This window comes from Schistocerca gregaria, chromosome 1 (assembly GCF_023897955.1).
Source record: "Schistocerca gregaria isolate iqSchGreg1 chromosome 1, iqSchGreg1.2, whole genome shotgun sequence".
In the NCBI taxonomy this organism is placed as follows: domain Eukaryota; kingdom Metazoa; phylum Arthropoda; class Insecta; order Orthoptera; family Acrididae; genus Schistocerca; species Schistocerca gregaria.
In genome coordinates this window covers 841,303,520-841,328,879 of record NC_064920.1, presented here as the reverse complement: position 1 = coordinate 841,328,879, position 25,360 = coordinate 841,303,520, and the positions used below count along the sequence as shown (strand labels likewise).

Genomic DNA, 25,360 nt, shown 5'->3' with positions numbered 1-25,360 from the left:
TTGCCAGATATAGACAGATTTCCCGCGGCATCCAATATGTGGCCATTTTTAAGACTAGCGGGAATTTTAAATCAAACACAGGATCTTTTTATGTTAATTTCGAGTATAAGACGCACCAGAATTTTAGAGGCAATTTTTCGAAGAAAAAAATCCTTGAAATACGGTAATTATTGGGCAGACGATGTGCTCTGTTGAAGTGCACTGCCGGCCGGAGTGGCAGAGCGGTTCTAGGCGCTACAGTCTGGGACCGCGCGACCGCTACGGTCGCAGGTTCGAATCCTGCCTCGGGCATGGATGTGTATGATGTCCTTAGGTTAGTTAGGTTAGTTCTAAGGTTAGGTTAGATTAGTTCTAAGTTCTAGGGGACTGATAATCTCAGTCCCATAGTGCTCAGAGCCATTTGAACCATTTTTTTGAAGTGCTCTAACAATAAGAATGCCGTAATTCCTTAGTATTTCTCGGTGATTCGTTGTTACCTCGTCGAGATAGGGTGTCCTGCCGGCTGTGCGTATCTTCCCAACTAGATGTTTCGACGCCGTAACTTAAAGTCTTCACCAGGTGTTCCCTGGGACAGTCTCCCGATCACCTGAAGAAGACGTCGAGTTTCAACGTCGAAATATCGTGATGGGAACATGTGGACCACGGGCAGAACACCCGATCTCAGCGAAATGGAAAATGGAAATGCCGTGTGGCTAGGGACTCCAGTCGGGTAGACCGTTCGCCTGGTGCAAGTCTTTCGAGTTGACGCCACTTCGGCGACTTGCGTATCAGTGGCGATGAAATGATGATAAGGACAACACAACGCCTGGTCCCTGGGCGGAGAAAATCTGCGACACAGCCGGGAATCGAACCCGGGCGGTTAGGTATGACATTTCGTCGCGTTGACCACTCATCTACCAGGGGCGGACTCGACGAAATGACATTGCAGTGTATGCAGGTTTACTTTTAACTCTATCACATTGGTTATTCTGCCTAGTTCTTTCCTGTGCTGAAAAGACCCTCGGGAAAGAGATTTTCAATAAAATCACTAACTATACAAGCTATAATGATGGTACATAATGATTTTTCAGCATTTTAGAAATTATGATACTTTATGAATGGCTGTGGTTGACGGCATCATAACTAGACTTGGCTGGCATCGTGTAACTTGCGATTTGTAGGCACGGTACGGTACAACGTGACGTACGCGGGCTACTCCATGGAGGCGCCGCAGTGCCGCGTGGACCTTCTGGACGCGGACGGCGTGGTGGTGGGTTCCAGCGACTCCAGCAACGGCCTGCAGGGCGAGATCCGCGTGCCCGACGCGCACGCCTGGTGGCCCTACCTTATGCACCCGCGGCCGGGATACCTCTACACCTTGCAGGTATGCGGCACGCCACACCTCGCCTCACACGCCTGGTCTCTATTTCAAGCGTTATCCAAGCACGCTATTTCAATTTCTCAATTCAGTGTCTTCCCTTATGACATTAATCTCCACCTGAAGTAGTTGAAATAATTTCGCTCCTGTCCTGGAGAGGAATAACTTTCCACAACCACAAGTGCCTTTGTACTGGAGGCTAGAAGCTATAATTAGGACATGTACGAGGCGTGTTTTTTAAGTAAGTACTGTTTTGCCACACAGCGGCCGCAGCGCTGCGGTCGGCGTTCTGTGCATGCGCACTGGGTACCTACATCTGTTGTCTACGCACTGACGCCATTACAGTCTGATTCTTCCTTGTTTACGTTGTGCACTGAGTGTTCAAGATGCCTCCTATAATCGTCAGTCAAGCCGAATATGAAGTACGGGGTGTTTAAGGTGTCTTAGTGCTAAAGGCCTAAAAGCGATCGATATTCATCGCGAGATCTGTGCAGTTTACGGAGAAAACATTGAGTGATGGAATGGTAAGAAAGTGGGTGAGATCATTTGAAGATGGCCTCACAAATGTGCATGATGAACAACGGAGTGGGCGTCCTTCGGTCGTTAATGAAAGTTTGGTGCAGGAAGTGGACAATAAGGTGAGAGAAAACAGACGCTTTCCGATTTCCTCCTTGCGGGATGACTTTACTATTGTTTCTCGTAGTGTTGTGTTTAGCATTGTGACCGAGCACTTGAATTACCGGAAATTGTGCGCACGTTGGGTACTGAAAATGTTGACGGATGTGCACAAAACCAAACGTTTAGACAGTGCATTGACTTACCTTGAGCCGTGCCACAAAGACGGTGATGATTTCTTAAGCCAAATTGTTACGGTCGAATCCGGAACCGCGGGACTCCTACGGTCTAAGGTTCGAATCCTGCCTCGGGCATGGCTGTGTTTTATGTCTTTAGGTTAGTTAGGTTTAAGTAGTTCTAAGTTCTAGGGGACTGATGACCACAGATGTTGAGTCCCATATTGCTCAGAGCCATTTGAACCATTTTTGTTACGGGCGATGAAACATGGATGGCCTACGTCACACCACAATCAAGCAACAGTACATGGTAAGGCGGTATTCAGATTCACCCAGAAAAGTGAAGTTCAAGCATACAATTTCTGCCCGGGAAATCATGTGCACAGTTTCTTGGGACAGAAAAGGAGTATTCCTTTGAGGAGTTTCTTCCTCGTAATGAGACAATCAATGCGGCAGCTTACTGCAAGACACTGCACAATCTGCGCAGTTCAATTCAGAACAAAAGACCTGGCAAGTTGAGCAAGGGCATCGTTTTGCTGCAATACAATGCCCATCCTCATGTGGCGAATCAGACCAAAGATCTCATGACATCTTTTCGATGGCACTCTAGCTCATCCTCCGCACAGCCCCGATTTTGCGCCCAGTGACTACCATCTGTTCCTGCACTTGATGAAACACCTGGGCGGTCAGCGTCTTCAAGACGATGACGAAGTCAAAACAGTCGTAATGCAGTGGTTAACAAGTCAGGTGGCAGACTTCTATCAGGAGGGTATTCAAAAACCGGTACAACGTTACGACAAGTGCCTCAATATTGACGGAAATTATGTAGAAAAGTGGATTAAGGTACTGGCTTTCATGTAAAAGTAAAATTATTGAGATATCTTACCACGTCTTTTTTTAATTTCAAAACGGTACTTACTTAAAAAAACACGCCTCGTAGTTTAAAGCTGTCAGTACACAATAGTTGAGATTCAACTATATCACGAAACATTTTCACACCTTATGCGACGTATAATGCAATAAAGTGACAAAAGTCAACGAACACCTCTTAATACCGTGTCCGACCTCCTTTTGTCCAGCGTAGTGTAGCAAATCAACGTGGCATGGATTTAACGAGTCGTTGGAAGTCCATTGCAGAAATACCGAGTCATGCTACCTCTACAGCCGTCCATAAAAGCGAAATTTTTGCCGATGCAGGATTTTGCACACGAACTGATCTGTCGATTATACCCCGTCAATGTTCGATGGAATTCATGTCGAACGATCTGGGTAACCAGATCAGTCGGTCGAATTGTCCAGAATATTCTTCAAACCAATCGTGAACGACTGTGGCCCAGTGATAAGTCACGTCGTCTTTTGGAAACATAAAGTCCTTGAATGGCTGCAAATGGTCTCCAAGTAGCCGAACATAACCATTTACATTCAATTATCGGTTCAGTTGGACCAGAGATCCACTCCATTCCATGTAAACACAGCCTGCACCACTATGTAGCTACCACCACCTTCCACATTGCCTTTTGACAACTTGGCTCCATGGCTTCGTGGGGTCTGCACCACACTCAAACCATACCATCACCTCTTACCAACTGAAATCGAGACTCACCTGACCATTCGTCTAGGGTCCAACCAAAATGGTGACGAGCCGAGCAGAGGCGCTGCAGCCAACGTCGAAAAACTCGTGTCGGTCGTCAGCTCAAATAGCCTATCAACGCAACGTTTTGCCGCACTGTCCTAATGGATACGTTCGACGAACATCTCACATCGATTTCTACAGTTGTTCCATGCAGTGTTGCTTGTCTGCTAGCACTGACGACTCTATGCAAATGCCACTGCTCTCTGTCATTAAATGAAGGCGGTGGGCCTCTGCATTGTCTGTGCTGAGAGGTAATGTCTGAAATATTGTGTTCTCGGCACACTCTTGCCGCTGTGGATCTCGCAATATTGAATTCCCTAACGGTTTCCGAAATGGAATGTCCCATGTGTCTAGCTCCAGCTACCATTCCGCGTTCAAAGTCTGTTAATTCCATTCGCGCACGAATAATCACTTCAGAAAGCTTTTCACATTGATCACCTGAGTACAAATGACAGCTCTGCCAGTGCACTGGTTTTATGTATATGTGCAAACTGCTATCCCATGAGCTTTCTCACCTCAGTCTACAATGAGCATTTGGTGTGTCTATACAAACTCCGAGCAAGCCAACCAAACGACGGCATAGAACAGGTTTATTTAGAGATCTCTCAATCACGAAATCCAACCGAAACGGCTGGGATCCTTTTTCCAGTTACTGAAGGGCTCAAAGGGAGAGCTAACTTTGAACATGAAGTTAATATTACACTTGTACCTATCTTCCGAGATTACTCTTCCCCACTTTCCATTTCCTTGACACACTACAGATTTTTTTAAATATTTAAATAACGTTCTTATGCTATCTAGTTATCGTCAGGCTGAAAAAGGCAGGAACAAATGTAGTTTGTCAGCCACGGAATTGCTGATACGAACGACAGTGTGAATTTTTTTTAAGTTGAAACTTCAACCTTCCATGCGTTACATTAAACTACGTATTGGAAAACATACAAGTTATAACGAAAACGTGGAAGAAATACTAAAATATTAAAATTCATGGCTTTTGCAGCGACACTAATAATTAAGACTTTTGGTTCATTATCTTCTTCTTTGCAACGAGTAGGCTGTTGCCTGTTCTAAACCCAGACAAACAAAATCACTCCGATGTTTTTCGAGGTCTTCCGGTATCTCATTTTTCCCACTTCGCTTGTATTTCACGATCTTCTGGGAAATCCTCGTGATCTCGCAATTTTTTGTGGTGGTGTCTCCAGTCGTCATGATATTTTTGAGTTTCTTCATTCATGTTGAAATTATTTAATTATGTTCTAATACCTTCATTTCTAATCATGTCTCTTCTTTTGCAGCCCTTCAACTGCCTTAGGGAAGTCATCGCTGCTCTCTGAATTTTATTTTCGTGTCTTTCTTTCTTATTTTGTGGTACCTCAGATTTCGCTGCCATAGCCTAGCACAAGAACTGCTATCACTTTTTAGAATTTCAGGATGGTGTCCCTTTGTACTGCACGGCCAAATGTTCTGATAATGGTACCACAGACAGCTTGGAATTTGCGTGTTTATTTTTCAATATCATAGTAAAAATCAAACGTTATAGTACACCCTAAATAAAAGATTTGAGAGACTTGTTCAAACACTGAACTATCCAAAACAGTTTTTTTTATAAATATCTTCATCGGAATTCCATTATTTTCGTTTCATTATTAGAAATCTTAAAGTTGTATTTCTTGCAAATTTCGTTCAGCTGGTATAATGATGTATGGAGGTCTTGTTCATATCTCTGGATAATTACGACGTCGCCTGTTAACAAAAAGGCCTTCACTTATGCCTCATTCGTTACCTTAATTCCTTCTTTTACTTTACTTTACCTTGCCGTCTACAAAGAATGAAGTTAATGTGAATACAAAAAAGTCCACACCCTTGTCTAACACCTCGGTTAGTAATTATTTGCTCTAATCGACTCGTACCTGTGTTTATCAGAACATGGGCAGCGCTCATAACGCAGCCAGAGAATTATAGTTGTCAAACTCACAAACAGCCTCTGTTACAGGACTGGATCAATTTTTTGTTCATATTGGGCAAAATCTGCATATCGGGGGTTGTGCATCGATCTTCGCATTTCTATACCCGCCTGATGTAAATTTCTTGGGATTCTCAAGAATTTATTAATGCTGTAATTTGTATAGATTTATGAAAAATTCTTTAAGTAATCATAGTGGAAGATGAAAAAGACAAGCTGTTTTAATCAGTGCGTATACTTTACCGACCGTGTGGTAGCCTAGTTAACAGCTTCGATCTGTATGAAGACAGGTACATGTTTCCCTGCATCTACAGTGGCCGAAGTTGGCTAATTCGCTGCCTTGCAACGCTGCAGGTGCGGCTGACGTCATCGGAATGGGGTACGGAGGACGTGTACCGGCTGCCCGTCGGTATCCGTCGACTAGCCTGGGACAACTCATCGCTGCTCGTCAACGACCGACCCGTCTACTTGCGAGGCTTTGGCCGACACGAGGACGCTGACGTAAGTACTGTACACTGCTGTCTGCATGGTAGACCTACAGCGATACCTCCAACATTTTCCTTGTAGACAGGCATTCCGACAACAATTTCAGCATATATATACACAAGGTAGTTAAATTATTCACGTGTGACCTCTTCATAGAGCTTATGTGGCAGCACACTACGTTACGAGACAGGGAGGTTGGATAGACCCGAATGGAAGGCGTTCTGCGGGTTAACGGTCGTTCGTCTGGTACAACGAACAGCCTCGGTGTGTGTTTACACGGTATTCCACGCCCGTTTAGAGGTATGATTGACTGGTCCCAATCTCCACCGCAGAATATACGGTAGCACAGAAAACCAAGATGGTAAAAGTCACACAAAAGGCGCACAAGCCTTCGCTTTTGTCAATTGATGGCTGTGGTGGCAGCAAGGACGCCCGGTCATAAACTTCAAATCAAAATAAATCTGCCAAAACATGAAAAGAAATAACGACTTGAAGGGACCATAACTGTCCACAGCTATAGCACTTGGTATTATTGACTCATAAAGACGTTCAAACTGCAACTGCTGGTACAAAAGTATTTCATCACTTACATCTCAAACTGTAAGGATGAAGAGAAATAGAAAATTTAAGATTAGGGCCATGCGTAGTATAGGAGACAAAGATATTTACTTTGCTTCTAAAAATAATTAATTTCATTGCTAACGTGTATATCGTCACATACTAATACGCCCAGTTCTATGACATTTAAGCCACTGCATTATTATTGACCCGTAAACGGCTATCAAGTAGCAATACAGACGAATATTCACTTCATTTCGATAGAAATGGCACAGTAACCTATAGAATATGGAATAACTAATTGTTACTAGAAACAGCATTTCTTTCTCCCTACTACCGAAGGGGTCGAAGTACTCGTTTTATGAAAAAGTTAACGCCAAAGAATTCATATACCTATCTTCCGACGATGCTAATTACCAGGAGATGGGGCATTAAGCAGCAAACTATGCCTAAAAGCATAGCATATCTCCAGATAATACCATATGCCAGTTAGGAAGAAGACAATGAAACTGTTAAGACACTTGGCGCCTTAACCTCGGCATACTACCGACGGTCTACAGTTTTTCCATTGCTTCTCCCTCAACATAAACCCAGTGAGTCGGTGTGAAATTTTAATCAGTACGTTATTTGTCATAGTAAAAATTTCGTAGTTTTTCGAACATTTCTTCGCGTTGTTGCAACTTTACTACCTAGTTGTTTCAAAGCAAGATGGGTTCGGATTAAATGTCCTCTTCTAAATAGTAGTAACTAGAGTATAAACTGCGAAAAAATAAGTCACTGTACTTCCTATCATTACACGCCCAACAAAACACATTTCGCAAAGCCAATCGGGCCCTAGAGCACTGATACAGGAGTGCCACCTGTATCTTTTACATGTGCTAGATTTAATTATAGAAGTTTGATAAATGTGCACACCCAAAAGATGTAGCGTAATTTGGCATGGTTTTACAGGAAATTCTGATCTCTAATATCTTCATACCGTTCTGATAATTTATTTAATTGTATTATCAATCAGGACACAGCACCAGGAGACCTTATTACTCAGCGATACTGTATCCATACATTTCTCGGATGCACTGCCACGGTCTTATCCGGTAGTGTCACATACCCTACGTTTCCGCCCAGAGCGGCAATGACAGCCACAGACGGACGGTGCTTCCGTAGATCCGCGGCAAGGGGCTGGACCTGGCGACCGTAGCGAAGGACCACAACCTGCTGCGCTGGGTGGGCGCCAACTCGTACCGCACCTCCCACTACCCGTACGCTGACGAGGTCATGGACTTCGCCGACCAGCAGGGCTTCCTCATCATCGACGAATGTCCCAGCGTCAACACAGAGTGAGTATGCTGTGCCTCGCAGCTTGCATTCTTCTGCTGTTGTTGATGCTGCTGTATTATTGTTGTTAGTGGTGTTGTTGTTGTTGTTGTTGTTGTTGTTAACGACGATACCCATTGGGTCACCTAAGACATAACACCACTTCCATTTCGTGAACGGTTACACATATGGAGAGGCGGTTTTCGGCAAATTTTAGAGCGTCGAGAGGTACGTGTGTTCGCGTTTGGTAAATGTTTATAGCGTTGGTATCCACGGAGATACTAAAGTAAGTACGTTTCTTGAGAAGAACCGCATACTTTCTATAACAAAATTCGATAGCTATTGAGAAGAAAATTATATGACATTGCTTAATGTTGACATTGAAACCGGTCATCAAAAATTTCGAGAAATGTCCTAGAATGTGAGAGCACTGTGTCTAGAATCGGCATTTGCGGTGCAAGCACTGCCAAGTAGGCGTCTAGGACCAGGCTGCTTTGTTGTACACTGTAAGGTAGGAATGCGCTAAGACAATAAAGCTGTATTTCCCCTTGAACAAACTAGATGCAGATTCATCTACGCTTGTTGCATATGGAAATATGACAAGGGCTAGAATCAAGCGTATCACAAAGGGCTTCGGAAAACTCTTTCACATTTGTGTATCCTCCCAGGTTTATGTGAGCTGAAACAGAGAAATCAGCTGCTCATTATTCAAAACTAAAGTGGTACTATACGCTGCGAAGAAGGCCGTTGAGGCCGAGCGGTTCTAGGCGCTTCAGTCCGGAACCGCGCTGCTGCTACGGTCGCAGCTTCGAATCCTGCCTCGGGCATGGATGTGCGTGATGTCCTTAGGTTAGTTAGGTTTAAGTAGTTCTAAGTCCAGGGGACTGATGTCCTCAGATGTTACATCCCATTGTGCTCAGAGCCATTTTATACGCTGCAAAAAGGGACTACTGTATTTAATCTAAACGTCTGAAGGAAAATTTGACCTATATTTTCATAAACGTGGCTGTGTGCTTCTTAGAGGTAAAATACATGCTAATTGTCCCTACCTAAACTGTTCTAAATTATATCATATGCGATACATTCGCTGAACAAAACATTTGATTAAGAATACTTTGGTGATCATCTGTACACCGCAAAATAAATCATCTTCTTAGCGAAACGTCGTTTCATGCTGAACACAAGCGCGTAATGACAGTGTCACCAGCTACGTTGAATACACGCAGTCGACTTACTTGAATTTCAAATGAAATTTCGTACACCCGTAAATGAAATAAGCAAATAACTGACAATGATTTGGTAACTTCCCAAATCACATAACACAAATTTTGTTTTCCAAAAAAAAAAAAAACCTTTATCCTTTATTTAAACGTGTGTCTAAACTGTTGATTATTGGCTGGAAGACATATTTGCAATCGCTGTTCGAACAGAACAGACGTAATTACAGTGGATGATATGGTGGAGCATGCACAGGAAACATATGTCGTCTGGTGTAGTTGGGGCTTCTTCACACACTGCGTCTTTGAATGCTCCCGAAAGAAAGAAATCGAAAAGTCAAATCGGGGGACCGCGCAGACCATTTGACAACAGAACTCCGTCCTATCCAACGTCCAGGAAAGTTCTCACTCAGTATTCGCGTTGCAGCATGGGACGCTTGAGCTGAACAACCGTCGTGTTGCAACCAAATACGCTGTCGAATATCCAGTGGTACCTCTTCTAGAAGAACCACCAGAATGTTCGTCAGAAAGTGTGCGTACGAATGTTCACTTAGAATTTCTGAGATTCAGTAAAGTCTCACAATTTAATTTCCCATGACGCAGCGCCATACGTTTACGCTCCACGGCCGTTGATGTTGTACCTGACAAAGCCAGTGTGGATTTTTGGCTGCTCAGCAGTAAAAGTTATGGAAATTTACATTAGCATGGGTAGTAAACGTTGCTTCATCGTTAAGAGCACACGTTGGAAAAACGTAGGCTCGTCCCTCAGTTGGTGGAGGGCAAACCGACAACATTACCGCTGTACTGTTTTTAGGGTATTTCTTTTACATCCACCATATAAAAGTAGTGTATATAACTTCTCCTCTGTGGTGTACATGTCTGCAGGCAATGAATATCGAAGCAGAAATAAGCGGCCTGTGGTGCAGACAAGTAAAAAAAAAAAAAAAAAAAAAACCTGTTGACGTTCTGACACAGCGTAGCACGAGAACTCTGCTTGGCGGTCTTTGCATCGCTAACGCAGATTCCAGCCAACGGGCTCTTAAATTCTAGGACACTTTTCGAATGTTTTTATGACAATTTTCAACGTCAACATTAACAAACGCTGTATCTCTGTAATTGTCTTCTTATGAGCTACTGAATGCAGTTATAAAAAGTCTACGGCTCCATTTAAAAAAACGTACTTTTTTAAGTATCTCGTTCAGAGGTAAAACATTAACCAACCAAACAAACACGTGACACTCGACGCTCTTACATTGGTGGAGAATTTGCGTCTGAAGAGAGGCGTTCTAGAGTAGCTCGTACATGAAATGCATTTAAGTGAGATGAGTGAAGTCTGCTTTCGTAAGCAGTATTCAGCCAGTGGCTTAAAAAAACTATCTACCCTTGATAAGACTGTCGACTGCTGCTTATCAATTCTTCCCATTGTTCTCTCTTCCAAAATTTGTTCAATGTTCACCATGCTAACGTCAGAAATCATTATTATGTGGTGATTCAGTTGCCCTACATTGACATTCTGCTCACAGTTTCTGTAATATGGATTATACTGACTCACACCTCATCTTTTAGAACCATTGTAATTATGTAGACGTCTATATCCTCGATCTAGTATATAAACACGTACATTTGGCCGTTACGACTGGATTTTGGTAACAATTTCCCTCGGATAGATAGTTTCTGTATCAAAATTTCTATCAGTTTATACACTCCTGGAATAGGAAAAAAGAACACATTGACACCGGTGTGTCAGACCCACCATACTTGCTCCGGACACTGCGAGAGGGCTGTACAAGCAATGATCACACGCACGGCACAGCGGACACACCAGGAACCGCGGTGTTGGCCGTCGAATGGCGCTAGCTGCGCAGCATTTGTGCACCGCCGCCGTCAGTGTCAGCCAGTTTGCCGTGGCATATGGAGCTCCATCGCAGTCTTTAACACTGGTAGCATGCCGCGACAGCGTGGACGTGAACCGTATGTGCAGTTGACGGACTTTGAGCGAGTGCGTATAGTGGGCATGCGGGAGGCCGGGTGGACGTACCGCCGAATTGCTCAACACGTGGGGCGTGAGGTCTCCACAGTACATCGATGTTGTCGCCAGTGGTCGGCGGAAGGTGCACGTGCCCGTCGACCTGGGACCGGACCGCAGCGACGCACGGATGCACGCCAAGACCGTAGGATCCTACGCATTGCCGTAGGGGACCGCACCGCCACTTCCCAGCAAATTAGGGACACTGTTGCTCCTGGGGTATCGGCGAGGACCATTCGCAACCGTCTCCATGAAGCTGGGCTACGGTCCCGCACACCGTTAGGCCGTCTTCCACACACGCCCCAACATCGTGCAACCCAACTCCAGTGGTGTCGCGACAGGCGTGAATGGAGGGACGAATGGAGACGTGTCGTCTTCAGCGATGAGAGTCGCTTCTGCCTTGGTGCCAATGATAGTCGTATGCGTGTTTGGCGCCGTGCAGGTGAGCGCCACAATCAGGACTGCATACGACCGAGGCACACAGGGCCAACACCCGGCATCATGGTGTGGGGAGCGATCTCCTACACTGGCCGTACACCTCTGGTGATCTTCGAGGGCACACTGAATAGTGCACGGTACATCCAAACCGTCATCGAACCCATCTTTCTACCATTCCTAGACCGGCAAGGGAACTTGCTGTTCCAACAGGACAATGCACGTCCGCCTGTATCCCGTGCCACCCAACGTGCTCTAGAAGGTGTAAGTCAACTACCCTGGCCAGCAAGATCTCCGGATCTGTCCCCCATTGAGCATGTTTGGGACTGGATGAAGCGTCGTCTCACGCGGTCTGCACATCCAGCACGAACGCTGGTCCAACTGAGGCGCCAGGTGGAAATGGCATGGCAAGCCGTTCCACAGGACTACATCCAGCATCTCTACGATCGTCTCCATGGGAGAATAGCAGCCTGCATTGCTGCGAAAGGTGGATATACACTGTACTAGTGCCGACATTGTGAATGCTCTGTTGCCTGTGTCTATGTGCCTGTGGCTCTGTCAGTGTGATCATGTGATGTATCTGACCCCAGGAATGTGTCAATAAAGTTTCCCCTTCCTGGGACAATGAATTCACGGTGTTCTTATTTCAATTTCCAGGAATGTATTTTAAAACTGGTTCCTCCAGATAGGTGTTTGTGTCTCAGCACTATTTAATAATGGACTACTCAGTTTGTATATATTGCTTATTTTTTTCATAGTTCCAAGCAACTTCTTCCTGTTTTCTCAATTGATCTGTGTTCAGTTTTTCAAGGTCTATCGCTGTGCCAACTTATAACTAAATCTGAGGGTGTGCGATGGGGAGGTTCCCATGTAAGTTGCGTTTGAATTCGCACCTAAGGAAACATTTGAAGCTGTAATTTGTACATGCTGCTGGTGTCTCTTATTTTGGTTTACACGAATAACAAATACGATTTTTACTTCATACTGTAGTAGTAACGTCTGAACGGCGGCTATTCCTTTCATAGAAAGTAGACTGCTGGCTCCCACTGTACTATGTATCGTGTTGCCCCGTACGCCGCAGGAACTACTCGCCGGCGCTGCTGCAGAAACACAAGGACTCGCTGACAGAGCTGATTCGGCGCGACAAGAACCGGCCTAGCGTCATCATGTGGTCCGTCGCCAACGAGGCGCGCACACAGCTGTTCGCCGCCGAGTCCTACTTCAGGTAATGCCACACTCACTCACTCACCCACAACCTCACCACCGGCCCCATATGCCCCACGTAAAAGCCACACGCTGGAGAAACTATGCGTTGTCTTGTGTTCCTTCTTCTACTCTTCTAATTGTGATCGGTACACTTGCTCAGGAATGTGTCTAAGATGTTCTAATTACGTTTCACAAAAGGCATTTTTTTTATCTTTCGTTAAGTCGTTTCTGACTCCCGATTGCATGACGAATAAATTGACTGCAAAATGGTGTAATGGTTCTTGAATTACGCAACCATTACGACACCTCACCTGAACCTCTCGATACCAGTAATATTCTACTGTGTTCCTCTAAAGTAGTTAACTTATTTATGAGACAACATTCAGATTTGATTTCATTTTTGATACATCGATATATTTATATTGCAATGATATTATTCTTATGTGTATTATTTCTTTTGTCACTATGATCTTTGACGTACTTGTAACTCTGATTTTTGGGCGCGTTAGCGATTATTAGTTATTTGTTAGAGAGTCGGACCTTGAAAAAGTCAAGTCTTGGACGTCATGTTGGAAAGACGCGTATTGTAGTCCGCTTATAAAATGTGAGCTTTAACAGTGACAGTGATCAAGATGTTTTCAAGCATGTTTTGTATTGTGAAGTGATGTTTGTGTGTCACGTGATATTGCAATAAAAGCAATTGAAAGGAAGTGTAGCTTAAATTCGGAGTGCTGATTTTTTTTTTTACATCACCATTGTCCAATAAAAGTGTAAGCTTCAACAATGGTTTTTGAAGCGCACCTACAAAACTTTTGAATATAGCAGAATAAAACCTAGGCTTCTTTGCATCCGAGCTTTGAATCAGAACCACCTAGATTTTCAACGATTGAGCCATGATATTACGACGAGACCAGCGTGGTAAACACGAAAAGATGAGTGCCTAGTTTTTTATTATTACATGAAATGACTTTATTAACTGTGCTCTAACGACTCTTGCCACATAATAACTTAGTTGTTGCCCGAAAATGCAGTATTTAGCAGCGTGAGCAACATCACAATCATTATATTTTGACCTTTGTTGTGGTAGGGTTGTTAGAACGCTTGAAGTTAGGGATTGTAGCTGAGTCATCAACTTTACTAACGGTCTGTCACACTCGTTCTTTTCGTGATCACTAGTACCTTGTAATAAGAGATGGGGCCTCTCCACGCCCGCACCGACGTGGTGACCAAACCAAAAGTTATATTGTCACTTCCGTCAACATGTTAGTTGTCTAGTAAGTGGATCACGGGATGCTGGGCTCTGATGTTACCCGTGCGTCTGGGTAAGACAACGCATTAACACGGTCCATCAGGGGATAGATAGTGGACGAAACGCGAGTGAGGGTAGCGATTTGAAGAGCAGAAGGAAAAAAGTGCCAAGGCTCGTGCCGTGGGAAAAAGCCTCTGCGACAGTGGGATGGGTAGTAAGAGCAGTAGTAGTGGTTTACTAGCTGCGATAGTTCATGCAAAGTTGGATTTGTTTGTATGGGTATCATGCATCATTACCGTGGCAAGCGATGGCAATGTATCCCAGTTGCTGCAGCCGCTACATTCCTGGAACAATCAAGATCGTTACATAGTAGTGGGAGATCGGCCATAGGTCATCTCACTGTAGGGGGGATGTGTGGAACTTATCTGCATGCAGTGTACGGTACGACTTCCCTGCGTTGTGCCAGTTATTCGGCAGTGTATTCCAGCTGGATATCCAGTAATGGCGTCTGATTAACAGGGGCTCACCTGTACCGTTGTGTTTACGTGTGCTTGGCCATATATGTTATATCCTTACAAGTATGTCTTTTGGTCTTTTATGTTTCCATCTATGGTTGTGGTCGTAGTTCCCCAGATTCAGAATAAACGGGTTCTGCGAATGTCTGGAGTTTCTCTATAGTCTTGTGGTGAGTTTGTGGATTACCTCCGTGAGAGTCTCAAGTCGGTATTCCCGGTGAAGGTCCGCGATGCGTGTGTATCGTGGAGCATTGCTTATGATTTTGAGTACTTTGTTTTCTATGAGCTGCAGACGGCACAGGCGTGTGGCGCAGCGTATCCCCAGACAGGAGCTGCGTACATCAGGAGTCGGAAAAGTGTCATGTACGTGGACCTCGACACCCTTCTGTTCAGTGTGCTACGCCTGTTGAGCATGGGGTAGAGCTGTTTGAGCCTCGCGCTAGCTCGGTTGGTCACGTGTTGTATGTGTTCCCCCCAGAGTAATTTCCGGTCCAGCCAGACACCGAAGTATTTGACTTTCTCACGGAAACGTATTGGGTGTGCATGTAGAGTTATTGGTCTGCAGTATCAGTGTTTGCGCAGTTGCTTCGGTCTTCTAGTGAACAGAACGGCTTCGCACTTGTCGACGTTTACGCAAGTACCTTGATTATTTTCTTCCGGTTGCCTTCGCATAGTTTCTTGTTGCTGTGGACTTGCTATGCAGTGCCACTAATTCACTGTGTGATTTCTTCACCGTCTGCAGAGAGTCGAGGACTGTAAAGGGGCTCACATCTACGCCACGTAGCTGGGCAATAACATGACCTCTTCCAATAAACTCTTCTCTCATAAAACAATTGCAATGGCCGGTGTACAGATAACAGTTTGACTACTTCCACATAGCCAAGCTCATGACAGAATCGCTCAGAATGTTATGGCAAAAGTAAGTGCCAAATTACAGAACATTATACATTTGTTTCGGGATGTGACCATTGTCGCCAGTCACTCTTGTACTGTGAATTTCCAGAATGTCCAAGACATATCCAAGCTGCGACGTCAAAGTATAAGTGACCCCTCCGTCGCAGGTGGAGACGCTTCATCGCTGTCGCTTCTTTTTGATGCTCTGCGCTCACACTAGTCTCCCCAGACCTGTTCATAGATATAAAAAAAAAGTGCGTGCACAGTGGGAAGTTCTCTCTATATAGTTCTTATGTAAATAACTGTCCTCCATGACCATATTTCATCGGTTTAATAGGAAGAAGTGTAGCATTCAGTAACATACAGGGTGTTTATATACATTAGTCACAAAAAGTAATATTTCATTGCGGAAAGGGCAAATAACTTACAGAAATGTTTGATACAGCGCTGAATGTGGTTATCTTAAAGTTTATTCCCACCTAACACTGTTAGCTCCCGACGATTCCGCTAGGTAGCATGCACGAGTGTGTTATTCCAGCAGTCATCACGGTGTCGTGTAACAGAGCAGAGTGTATGCAGTGTTTATGGTTTCACGAATCCAACTCCGCTCCTACAGTCAAGAGACAGTTCAGGACTAAATATGACAAGCCACGACCTCAGAAAAAACTGTTCTTGATGAAATCGTTTCACCAAACCTGGCTGTGTGTGACATAGGACGAAAGGCCAGGGTCAGCCAACAGTCTCTGTCGCAGCAAGTGAACAAGTGCGGCATCCTTACATTCGTACTCTGGGTAGCTTAGAATTGAAAGTATCACGGAAGCGCCTGTCATTCAAGCCCTATAAATTGGAGGTGCTGCAAGTTTTCAGAGAAAAAGGCAAAGAAAAACGAAATGGGGTGTTGTGTAAAAATGTTCAACAAAATACAAACTGAAAATCATTTTTCAAATAAAATTGTTTTCGTTGACCGAGACACCTTCCACACCTGCGGTAAAGTGAATCGGTACAATGTTCGAATACGGGGGGGAGCAGAAACTGCGCCATAAAATCGAACTTGTACGGGTCTCATGAAGGCAAATATTTTTTGCGCTGTACTCTGTAATAAGATTTACGGTCTTTTCTTTTTTGCCGAGTTAATTGTCACTGACATTTCTTACCATAACATTTTAACAATACCACCACTTGCAAAGTAGGATAGAAATCAGATTAATAATGTTGCTCACGAAGCATTTGTTCGCTTTATCGAGCAACAACAAAGTTATTGACTGTAGATGGTATCGTCAGAATGGAAATAATGAAGTCACTGTAAAAAAGTCATTAATGTTGGCACTTACCTTGAATGGCTTCCCACGTAGATATCGTCGAAGTTGTTATGGCTCATCTTGTTGATTCTAGGATGATTCCACTTTGACTGCTAGAAGGTCCAGATCTGCATTTTAGCGATATTTGAAGACATAGCAAATGCGTTTTTCAGGAAATTCTTAATGATCAAACAATCCCAGATCATAACAATGCTATAGTAGAAAAAATTTTTGACTTGGTGTTCACAATCCACATTTTTATTAAATTTCTTGTAAATTCACATATACTTCTTCTTAATTGTCACACCATCAAGAAAACAGTTTTGCATCAATCTTGATATATTTAATTTCCACTTTAACCAAACACAAGACTTGACTGTTCTTTTGCAAAGCAAAATAACAACTTCTGCAAAGTGAAACAAAGACTACTCTGTGCGCATTCGAATCAAAACGGTTACAAGTAAGTCAAAGATTATGACAGTCTCGCAGAAATGAATAAACACAAGAACCATATCATTGTAATATAGCGATACATCGGAGTACCTATACATTAATAAAACCAAATGTGAGTATTGTCACAAAAATGTCTTTTACTTCACATTAAAGTAGTGCGATATTACTGGTATCGAGAGCTGGGGTTGGAGTGCCGTTATGGCCACGTAAATAAAGAACCATTACAACATGCTTGAACATTGTCTAATGCCTCAGTTACAACAGAATTTATTTTTCAGCAATAGGGCTCGCTACCTCATTGTCATCGTGAAGTTGTCACGTATCTCCGTAGGAATGAGCTGACTTGAATTGGACATGGTCAAACAATAGCCTGATCACCACGATCACGTGGTTTAACCCTGAAAGACATACGTGTATGGTGTTGCACTAAAGACAGTGTTTGTTACTCCTCTTCCGCAAAACGTTGACAATCTGCGACAATGGATAACACTAGCGGTTGATATCATACATCAACAGTTGCTTTATAGGATTTGGCAGGAAGCTGATTACACATGGGACATTTGCTGTGTTGCAAAACATATTACCACACTGATCAATTGTAAATAAAACTTGAAGATACACAGCATTCACTGCTGCATCAAACATTTCTCTAAGTTAATTGCCTTTTTCACAATTAACGGTTACTTGTACAATTAATTTGTAAACACTCTGTAATAACATGTTCCACTACAACACCTTTCTCTCCATTCTTCCTCTTCCATAAAGTAAATCTTTCTTCAACAGGAGATTGATTCGAGCGTTACAGTAGTTAACTAAGTGCTGTAGTATTGGGTGGTGGTACAACCTTGATATGGTAAGCAATGCTGGCAATTAAAACTGCAACAGCAGAAACGATATTGAATAGGAAAATTTTACTTCTTGTGCGTATACAGTATATTAGAAAAAATACGCAGTTAAATTTCTTGGTGCATTGGGAATATACAAGGTGCAAATTTAGTACACAGAGCTGCCACCTGACTGCAGCAATGGCACTGACTCTGTTGGGAGCGGAGTTGAGCTGAACTTGGATGACACATTTGGATATGTCACTAGAAGTTGCTTAAATTCTCTGCCAAAGTCATCAATGTTAGTGGGTGGAGAATGGTGGCGCGCAAATCTCTCGGAAAAATGTGATAAAATGTTTTCACTGGGTGAGATAGCTGCAGAACGTGGTGTTCAGGATAACAGTTGAACACCCTCTGTAAATAGGAATGTCAGGACAGTATAGACACCACTCGGTCTTGTGTTACCCTGTTGAAAGACCTCGAAAACAGAGCAAAGCTACCGGCCTTAGCACGATATGAATGTAATGCCCACTATACAAATTACCAGCTGTTTGAATCAGAATAGAACGAGATGTGTGCCCAGTGGCACACCATACCACGCATGACGCCACCAACGTACGTTCTCTCTTAAGCATCCGCAGATGAATATGGCCATTGTGATGATACACACAGAAGCGAGCTTAATCTGAAAAGACGGCATGTTGCCACACCTGTGTCCAGCGTTGCTGGGTCCATGACTGCTGTCGACTCTACTGTGTCCTGCCCCATCAAGGCAACAAGCTGCAACAACCGTCAGCGTGTTGACAATCGGCGCTCCTCCAGACGCCGTCGCACTGTCCCTGCAGATAGTTCCTTGATACAAGCCCATTTCTTCACTCAAAGTGCATGAAGTGGCTACACTTGTGCTGTCGACTGAAAAATACATGCGCTCTCTGCCGCTAGTCACATGGAGTGTTTGAAATCCTGCATAGCATTGAGAATGACCGCCCTGAATCTATTGATTCCTTATTCGAGTAACAGTCATGATAATCTGCATAGCTCACGATACTGCTGCTGTCGAATTCCGACGTGTGCTGGTAGATGTATCTTTTTCTTACACAAGGCACGACATGATCTCTCAAAAAAACGACATCCAAACGCGATTTCAAAACCAGAAACCAAACCTGCTGGAGCATCTTTCCTTTTATATAGACCGTTAACGTAGCTACGCCTACATACTACGCATAGCTGCGGTGAAATACCAGCCATTTGTATATCAAAAAATGTAGTATTCCCTATATCAGTTTGATCTTTTTCGCATGCCACCTTCATGGCGTTGCAATTTTAATGGCCAGCGCAATATATAGCAGAAAATGTGTGCAAGTGTCTAATAATATGGGGAACAACAAACGGAGAAATTTAACTGCAAAATCCGAAAAGCTGCAAAAGATATACTTTCTTAAACTATGGAGGTGACATTGTTGTGTGAAAGTGGAAAACTGATAAATAAAAACAAAGATGTCAGCAGAATTCAAGCAGCAAAGATACTATTCTCGAGGAGAGCGATAGGTTTCTTGCGAATTGTTTGAGAGGTGCAAGATTATCCTTGAAAATCCTGAACTGCAATCTCTAAGCAGGGGTAGACATAACAGGTCGATCCCAGAAACACAGGAGATAAACTTAGTGGCATCAGAACAGGTAGATAACTAATCCCAGCATGAAAGATAGGGATCGGCCGGGGTGGCCGAGCGGTTCTAGGCGCTACCGCTACGGTCGCAGGTTCGTATCCTGCCTTGGGCATGGATGTGCGCGATGTCCTTAGGTTAGTTAGGTTTAAGTAGTTCTAAGTTCTAGGGGACTGATGACCTCAGATGTTAACTCCCATAATGCTCAGAGCCATTTGAACTATTTTTGAAAGATAGGGACTGATTATCGCTAGAGGCGAAAGAATTCGTAGAAAAAGCCCTATGGCTTACAGAGAATCGAACCCTGGAGCTCTGAATTGATAGTCTGACACTTGTTTAATTATCCATTGAGCCAGCAACTGACTACAATTACTTCGACACCTCATTCTTGATCTTTTTCTTTGCCTTTGGCCTTCAGTTGTCCCAGAAATTATATTTTCGTGTATCAGGTACTCCGAAAATATTGTACATATTATAAACTATGCAAAAATGTGTACCTTTGAGCGAAAAGGAGAATGTAAATGTGCTCCGATTTTCCTGAAGCGTTCGAAGCCAACAATCAATTGTTTTCCGGTTTGGTGACAATAAATGAAATTTGGCGTATGTTAATACTCGTAATTCATAAACGGACACCAATGTATGATGTCACACCATTTAAAGCGGCCATCAAGAAAGTCTTGCTGATTGTACTTCTGAATGAAAATTGCGCTATTTTCCTATATTTTCTGGAATTTGGCCAATTGTCAAAATCGAGCGTCACAGTGATACAATTCAGAAAGTATGAGGAACCATTAGGAAGAAGAGGCTGCACAAAATTTTAAACAGATTTAAATCGACAATGGGTGACGACACAACACTTTGGAAGTATATCAAGTGATAGACAAATCCTGTATGTCAATGGTCGCCCATCCACACTCCAGACTAGATATCACACATTCCAACTTCCAACTATTGCCCGTTTGCTTCTGTGAAGAATGCCTTCGGGGCAACGAAATGATGCAACACGTGATATGAAAGCAACGATACAACAGTGCTCACATGACTATCTTCAGAGAAGAAAATGCATCTCTCTGAACAGGAGCTACACTCCTGGAAATTGAAATAAGAATACCGTGAATTCATTGTCCCAGGAAGGGAAACTTTATTGACACATTCCTGGGGTCAGATACATCACATGATCACACTGACAGAACCACAGGCACATAGACACAGGCAACAGAGCATGCACAATGTCGGCACTAGTACAGTGTATATCCACCTTTCGTAGCAATGCAGGCTGCTATTCTACCATGGAGACGATCGTAGAGATGCTGGATGTAGTCCTGTGGAACGGCTTGCCATGCCATTTCCACCTGGCGCCTCAGTTGGACCAGCGTTCGTGCTGGACGTGCAGACCGCATGAGACGACGCTTCATCCAGTCCCAAACATGCTCAATGGGGGACAGATCCGGAGATCTTGCTGGCCAGGGTAGTTGACTTACACCTTCTAGAGCACGTTGGGTGGCACGGGATACATGCGGACGTGCATTGTCCTGTTGGAACAGTAAGTTCCCTTGCCGGTCTAGAAATGGTAGAACGATGGGTTCGATGACGGTTTGGATGTACCGTGCACTATTCAGTGTGCCCTCGACGATCACCAGAGGTGTACGGCCAGTGTAGGAGATCGCTCCCCACACCATGATGCCGGGTGTTGGCCCTGTGTGCCTCGGTCGTATGCAGTCCTGATTGTGGCGCTCACCTGCACGGAGCCAAACACGCATACGACCATCATTGGCACCAAGGCAGAAGCGACTCTCATCGCTGAAGACGACACGTCTCCATTCGTCCCTCCATTCACGCCTGTCGCGACACCACTGGTGGCGGTCTGCACGATGTTGGGGGGTGAGCGGAAGACGGCCTAACGGTGTGCGGGACCGTAGCCCAGCTTCATGGAGACGGTTGCGAATGGTCCTCGCCGATACCCCAGGAGCAACAGTGTCCCTAATTTGCTGGGAAGTGGCGGTGCGGTCCCCTACGGCACTGCGTAGGATCCTACGGTCTTGGCGTGCATCCGTGCGTCGCTGCGGTCCGGTCCCAGGTCGACGGGCACGTGCACTTTCCGCCGACCACTAGCGACAACATCGATGTACTGTGGAGACCTCACTCCTCACGTGTTGAGCAATTCGGCGGTACGTCCACCCGGCCTCCCGTATGCCCACTATACGCCCTCGCTCAAAGTCCGTCAACTGCACATACGGTTCACGTCCACGCTGTCGCGGCATGCTACCAGTGTTAAAGACTGCGATGGAGCTCCGTATGCCACGGCAAACTGGCTGACACTGACGGCGGCGGTGCACAAATGCTGCGCAGCTAGCGCCATTCGACGGCCAACACCGCGGTTCTTGGTGTGTCCGCTGTGCCGTGCGTGTGATCATTGCTTGTACAGCCCTCTCGCAGTGTCCGGAGCAAGTATGATGGGTCTGACACACCGGTGTTCTTTTTTCCATTTCCAGGAGTGTATTTTGAGTAGCATCTGTATCTAGAGAAAGTCATTCCACCTAGGCGTCTACTTCGAACCTCCTGCATGTCCTAATGATGACTTTACCGCCTCTTTTACGTTACTTTAGCTACAGTCCTTTTATTTTGTAAATGAATTTAGTTTTATCTTCAATTCTGAAACGTTTGGTCATTCCTTACTGTTACAGTCGACAAACCCGTAGATGATTTCTCTAGTGTTTTTATTTCAACAGTGCCTATCTTTGTATTGAAAAATAGTCTTGACTGTTCGGAATTATCGTCCATACAACGTTGTCGGTAAGATTGAAGTATTTCACATTTAATTGCAGCTGCTGGCTCTCGTATTATTTCCTTCACAGAATCTGCACTCGATCTGGGGAAAGGGGGAGGAGGTAGTTTAGGAACAGCTGAATGCTTGGGAAGAAACTGGGAGACAGTATGGAATTAAATATAATGCAAAAAAATGAGAAATCCTGATTATTGCTGGAAAGAGACCAACTAGCGGAATAAGGATTGGAGATGAACAATTGAAGAAGTTAAAGTACTTGCACAGAGTGAAACAGGAAAGCAGAAGAAATAAGGTGGCGAGGAGACGAATGAGGCAGACAGACAGAAACGTTTCTGCGAAATGTTAGGAGCCTTGTTTGGAACAAAGACGTCCTTCAAAAACAGAAAAGAAGTAAATGTAGTAGTTACTACATCCCAGTACTGACCTATGCATCTGAAACATGGGAAATGAAGAACAGAGACTTAAGCAGATTACAGGCATGTGAAATAAAGTTCCTCAAAAGTAGGGTAGGAGTAACAAGGACAGGGAGGACAAAGAGTGAAAGCGTAAGGGAAAAGAATTCTTGCAGAGCAGGATAGACATATCATGGCTAAGATGGTATGGTCACTTAAAGAGAATGGAAAAAATAGGGTTCCCAAGGAGATACATGAAATATAGAAGCGAAGAAAACGACCAAAAGAGTACACCAAAGCATAGATGTCTGAACGATGTGGAGGAGTGTGTTAACTAAAGAAACGAGGAATGGATCAGAGTGTTCACACAAAGACGGTAGGAAAACAGGACTAGATGGTGAGGCTTACATTCCGTACAGGCCAACCCTGGAGCTGGAAAATATTCAAGATGATGATGGTCTCATTGTGTGTCCCGTTATAGGTTGGTTGGTTGTTTGGGGAAGGAGACCAGACAGCGTGGTCATCGGTCTCATCGGTGTACGGAAGGATGGGGAAGGAAGTCGGCCGTCCCCTTTCAGAGGAACCATGCCTGTCCCGTTATAAATTAAAGAAAAATGTACATGGTCTATGTCTGGAGCCTTTCTACATCAAGTATTCTTTTTATCCTTGTATTCGCACTGTTCAATCTTAATGTTATATGGCCATCTACTTCACTGTAACAAGATTCAGTGCCATCATTTGCTGCATCTCGAACTGAGGCATGAAAAACTTCGGTATAATAAGATTATGGTAGACAGCTTGTAATTAACACACACACTTTCTGCGCGAATTCTCTGTCAAAGGTAAAATTTTAAACATATAGACCCAGACGTACGTTTGTTTTCATGGCAGGACTTGAATACCAGATCCCATCCCGGCATCTTGATTTAAAGTTTCTTAGCTTTCTTAAATCACTTCAGGCCAATGTATTGATGTTTCCAATAGCAGTGTTGGAGACTGACTATGTAGACTTTCCCAGCGTATTAGTACATCAGATTCTTGTCGGGTTTCCAGCCGGATCAAACTGTCATGTGAGCACAATATTGTGCTCTGATGACAGTTTGATCCGGCGGTAAACCTGACAAGAATTTGATAAAGTTGGAGACTATCGTTTCTCCTAACCGTTTTCTTCCGAGCTAGTAGTCACTTGGCATGTTATAAAATGACCTTTATCTTAATAATATGAATATTTATATATGTGTTTGGAGAGACAGAGAGAGAGAGAGAGAGAGAGAGAGATTGATTTTTGATTGAAATTTTTACTTTAAGTCGTAACTGGTATCTGAATTTTGGTTGCTGCCTCCTTCAATGATCAGCTTCTGCACCAGTTGGTGACGTATTACAATTTGGAGGAGGTTATTGTTCTTTAAGGTTTAAAATACGACTCTGTTAGTTACTTGGCCATATTGCGGATAGCTTTGAGCCCAAGTTTTCGTAGCTTTTCATACCTAAGGGACCACTGTTGTAAGTAGATAAGATTAAACAGGAATCCACTTTTCGTGAGAAAAGGAGATTTCTTGGCACACAAACTTCCTTCAAACTACACGTCCCGCTCCGCTACATCAAAATTGTTCAGTGGAGTTCAGCACCATACTATTGTACAAGAACATAATCCAATTACTGTAATTAAGAAATTATGAGAGGTGGTTTCTTATTGAATGAAAACTATGGAGAATGCATTTCTTTTCCTGTATTTTAGTGAACTTTGTACACTTAAAATTCTGTCGATTGATAGACGGCGACGACAATGTTCACCTCCTTTTCCAAAAACAAGATATTTCAATTCTCCACTTCCAGGAAATTTGTATACATAAATGTTTGGCAACTCTTAAACATACTTAACTCGGTTTTATTATTAAAATATCAATTTTCATTAAATGTAACAATACGTTCTGAGCGATGGCCTAGCAATACGTCTTCTTTCCACAAGATACAGATTAACAGTTTTTTTTTTAATAAATCAATTGTCTTTTTTTTAGAGGCCATACTCAATGATTCACAACTACTATCGTTGCGGGGATTGCACGCTAAAGAGTTTCTTGCTGTCTAGCTGCACTTCACTTCAAGTACTTTTTGAATCGCATTTACATTTACGGTATTTACATACATTAATGAATTTCCCAGAATAAAATCAGGCACAGGTTAGTTAAAAAAAAAAAAAAAAAAAAAAGGCAGTGAGGCACACACAGCATTACTCTCCTAACCGTTTTCTTCCGAGCTAGTGATTAGTCACTTGGCACGTACATATCTATTACACGTTA

The 25,360-nt window shown here is 43.7% G+C and overlaps 1 protein-coding gene across 5 annotated transcripts in view; it reads left to right on the top strand.

Moving 5' to 3' along the window:
* The window catches only part of LOC126272419 (beta-glucuronidase-like), a 467,982-nt gene that overhangs the window by 415,998 nt on the left and 26,624 nt on the right, over positions 1–25,360 (top strand). For all 5 annotated transcript variants that reach the window (XM_049975263.1, XM_049975282.1, XM_049975302.1 and 2 more), the window contains 4 exons: positions 1,161–1,363; positions 6,099–6,245; positions 7,953–8,125; positions 12,862–13,005. In XM_049975263.1, the coding sequence (XP_049831220.1) occupies positions 1,161–1,363; positions 6,099–6,245; positions 7,953–8,125; positions 12,862–13,005 (667 nt within the window). The remainder of the gene's footprint in view (positions 1–1,160; positions 1,364–6,098; positions 6,246–7,952; positions 8,126–12,861; positions 13,006–25,360) is intronic.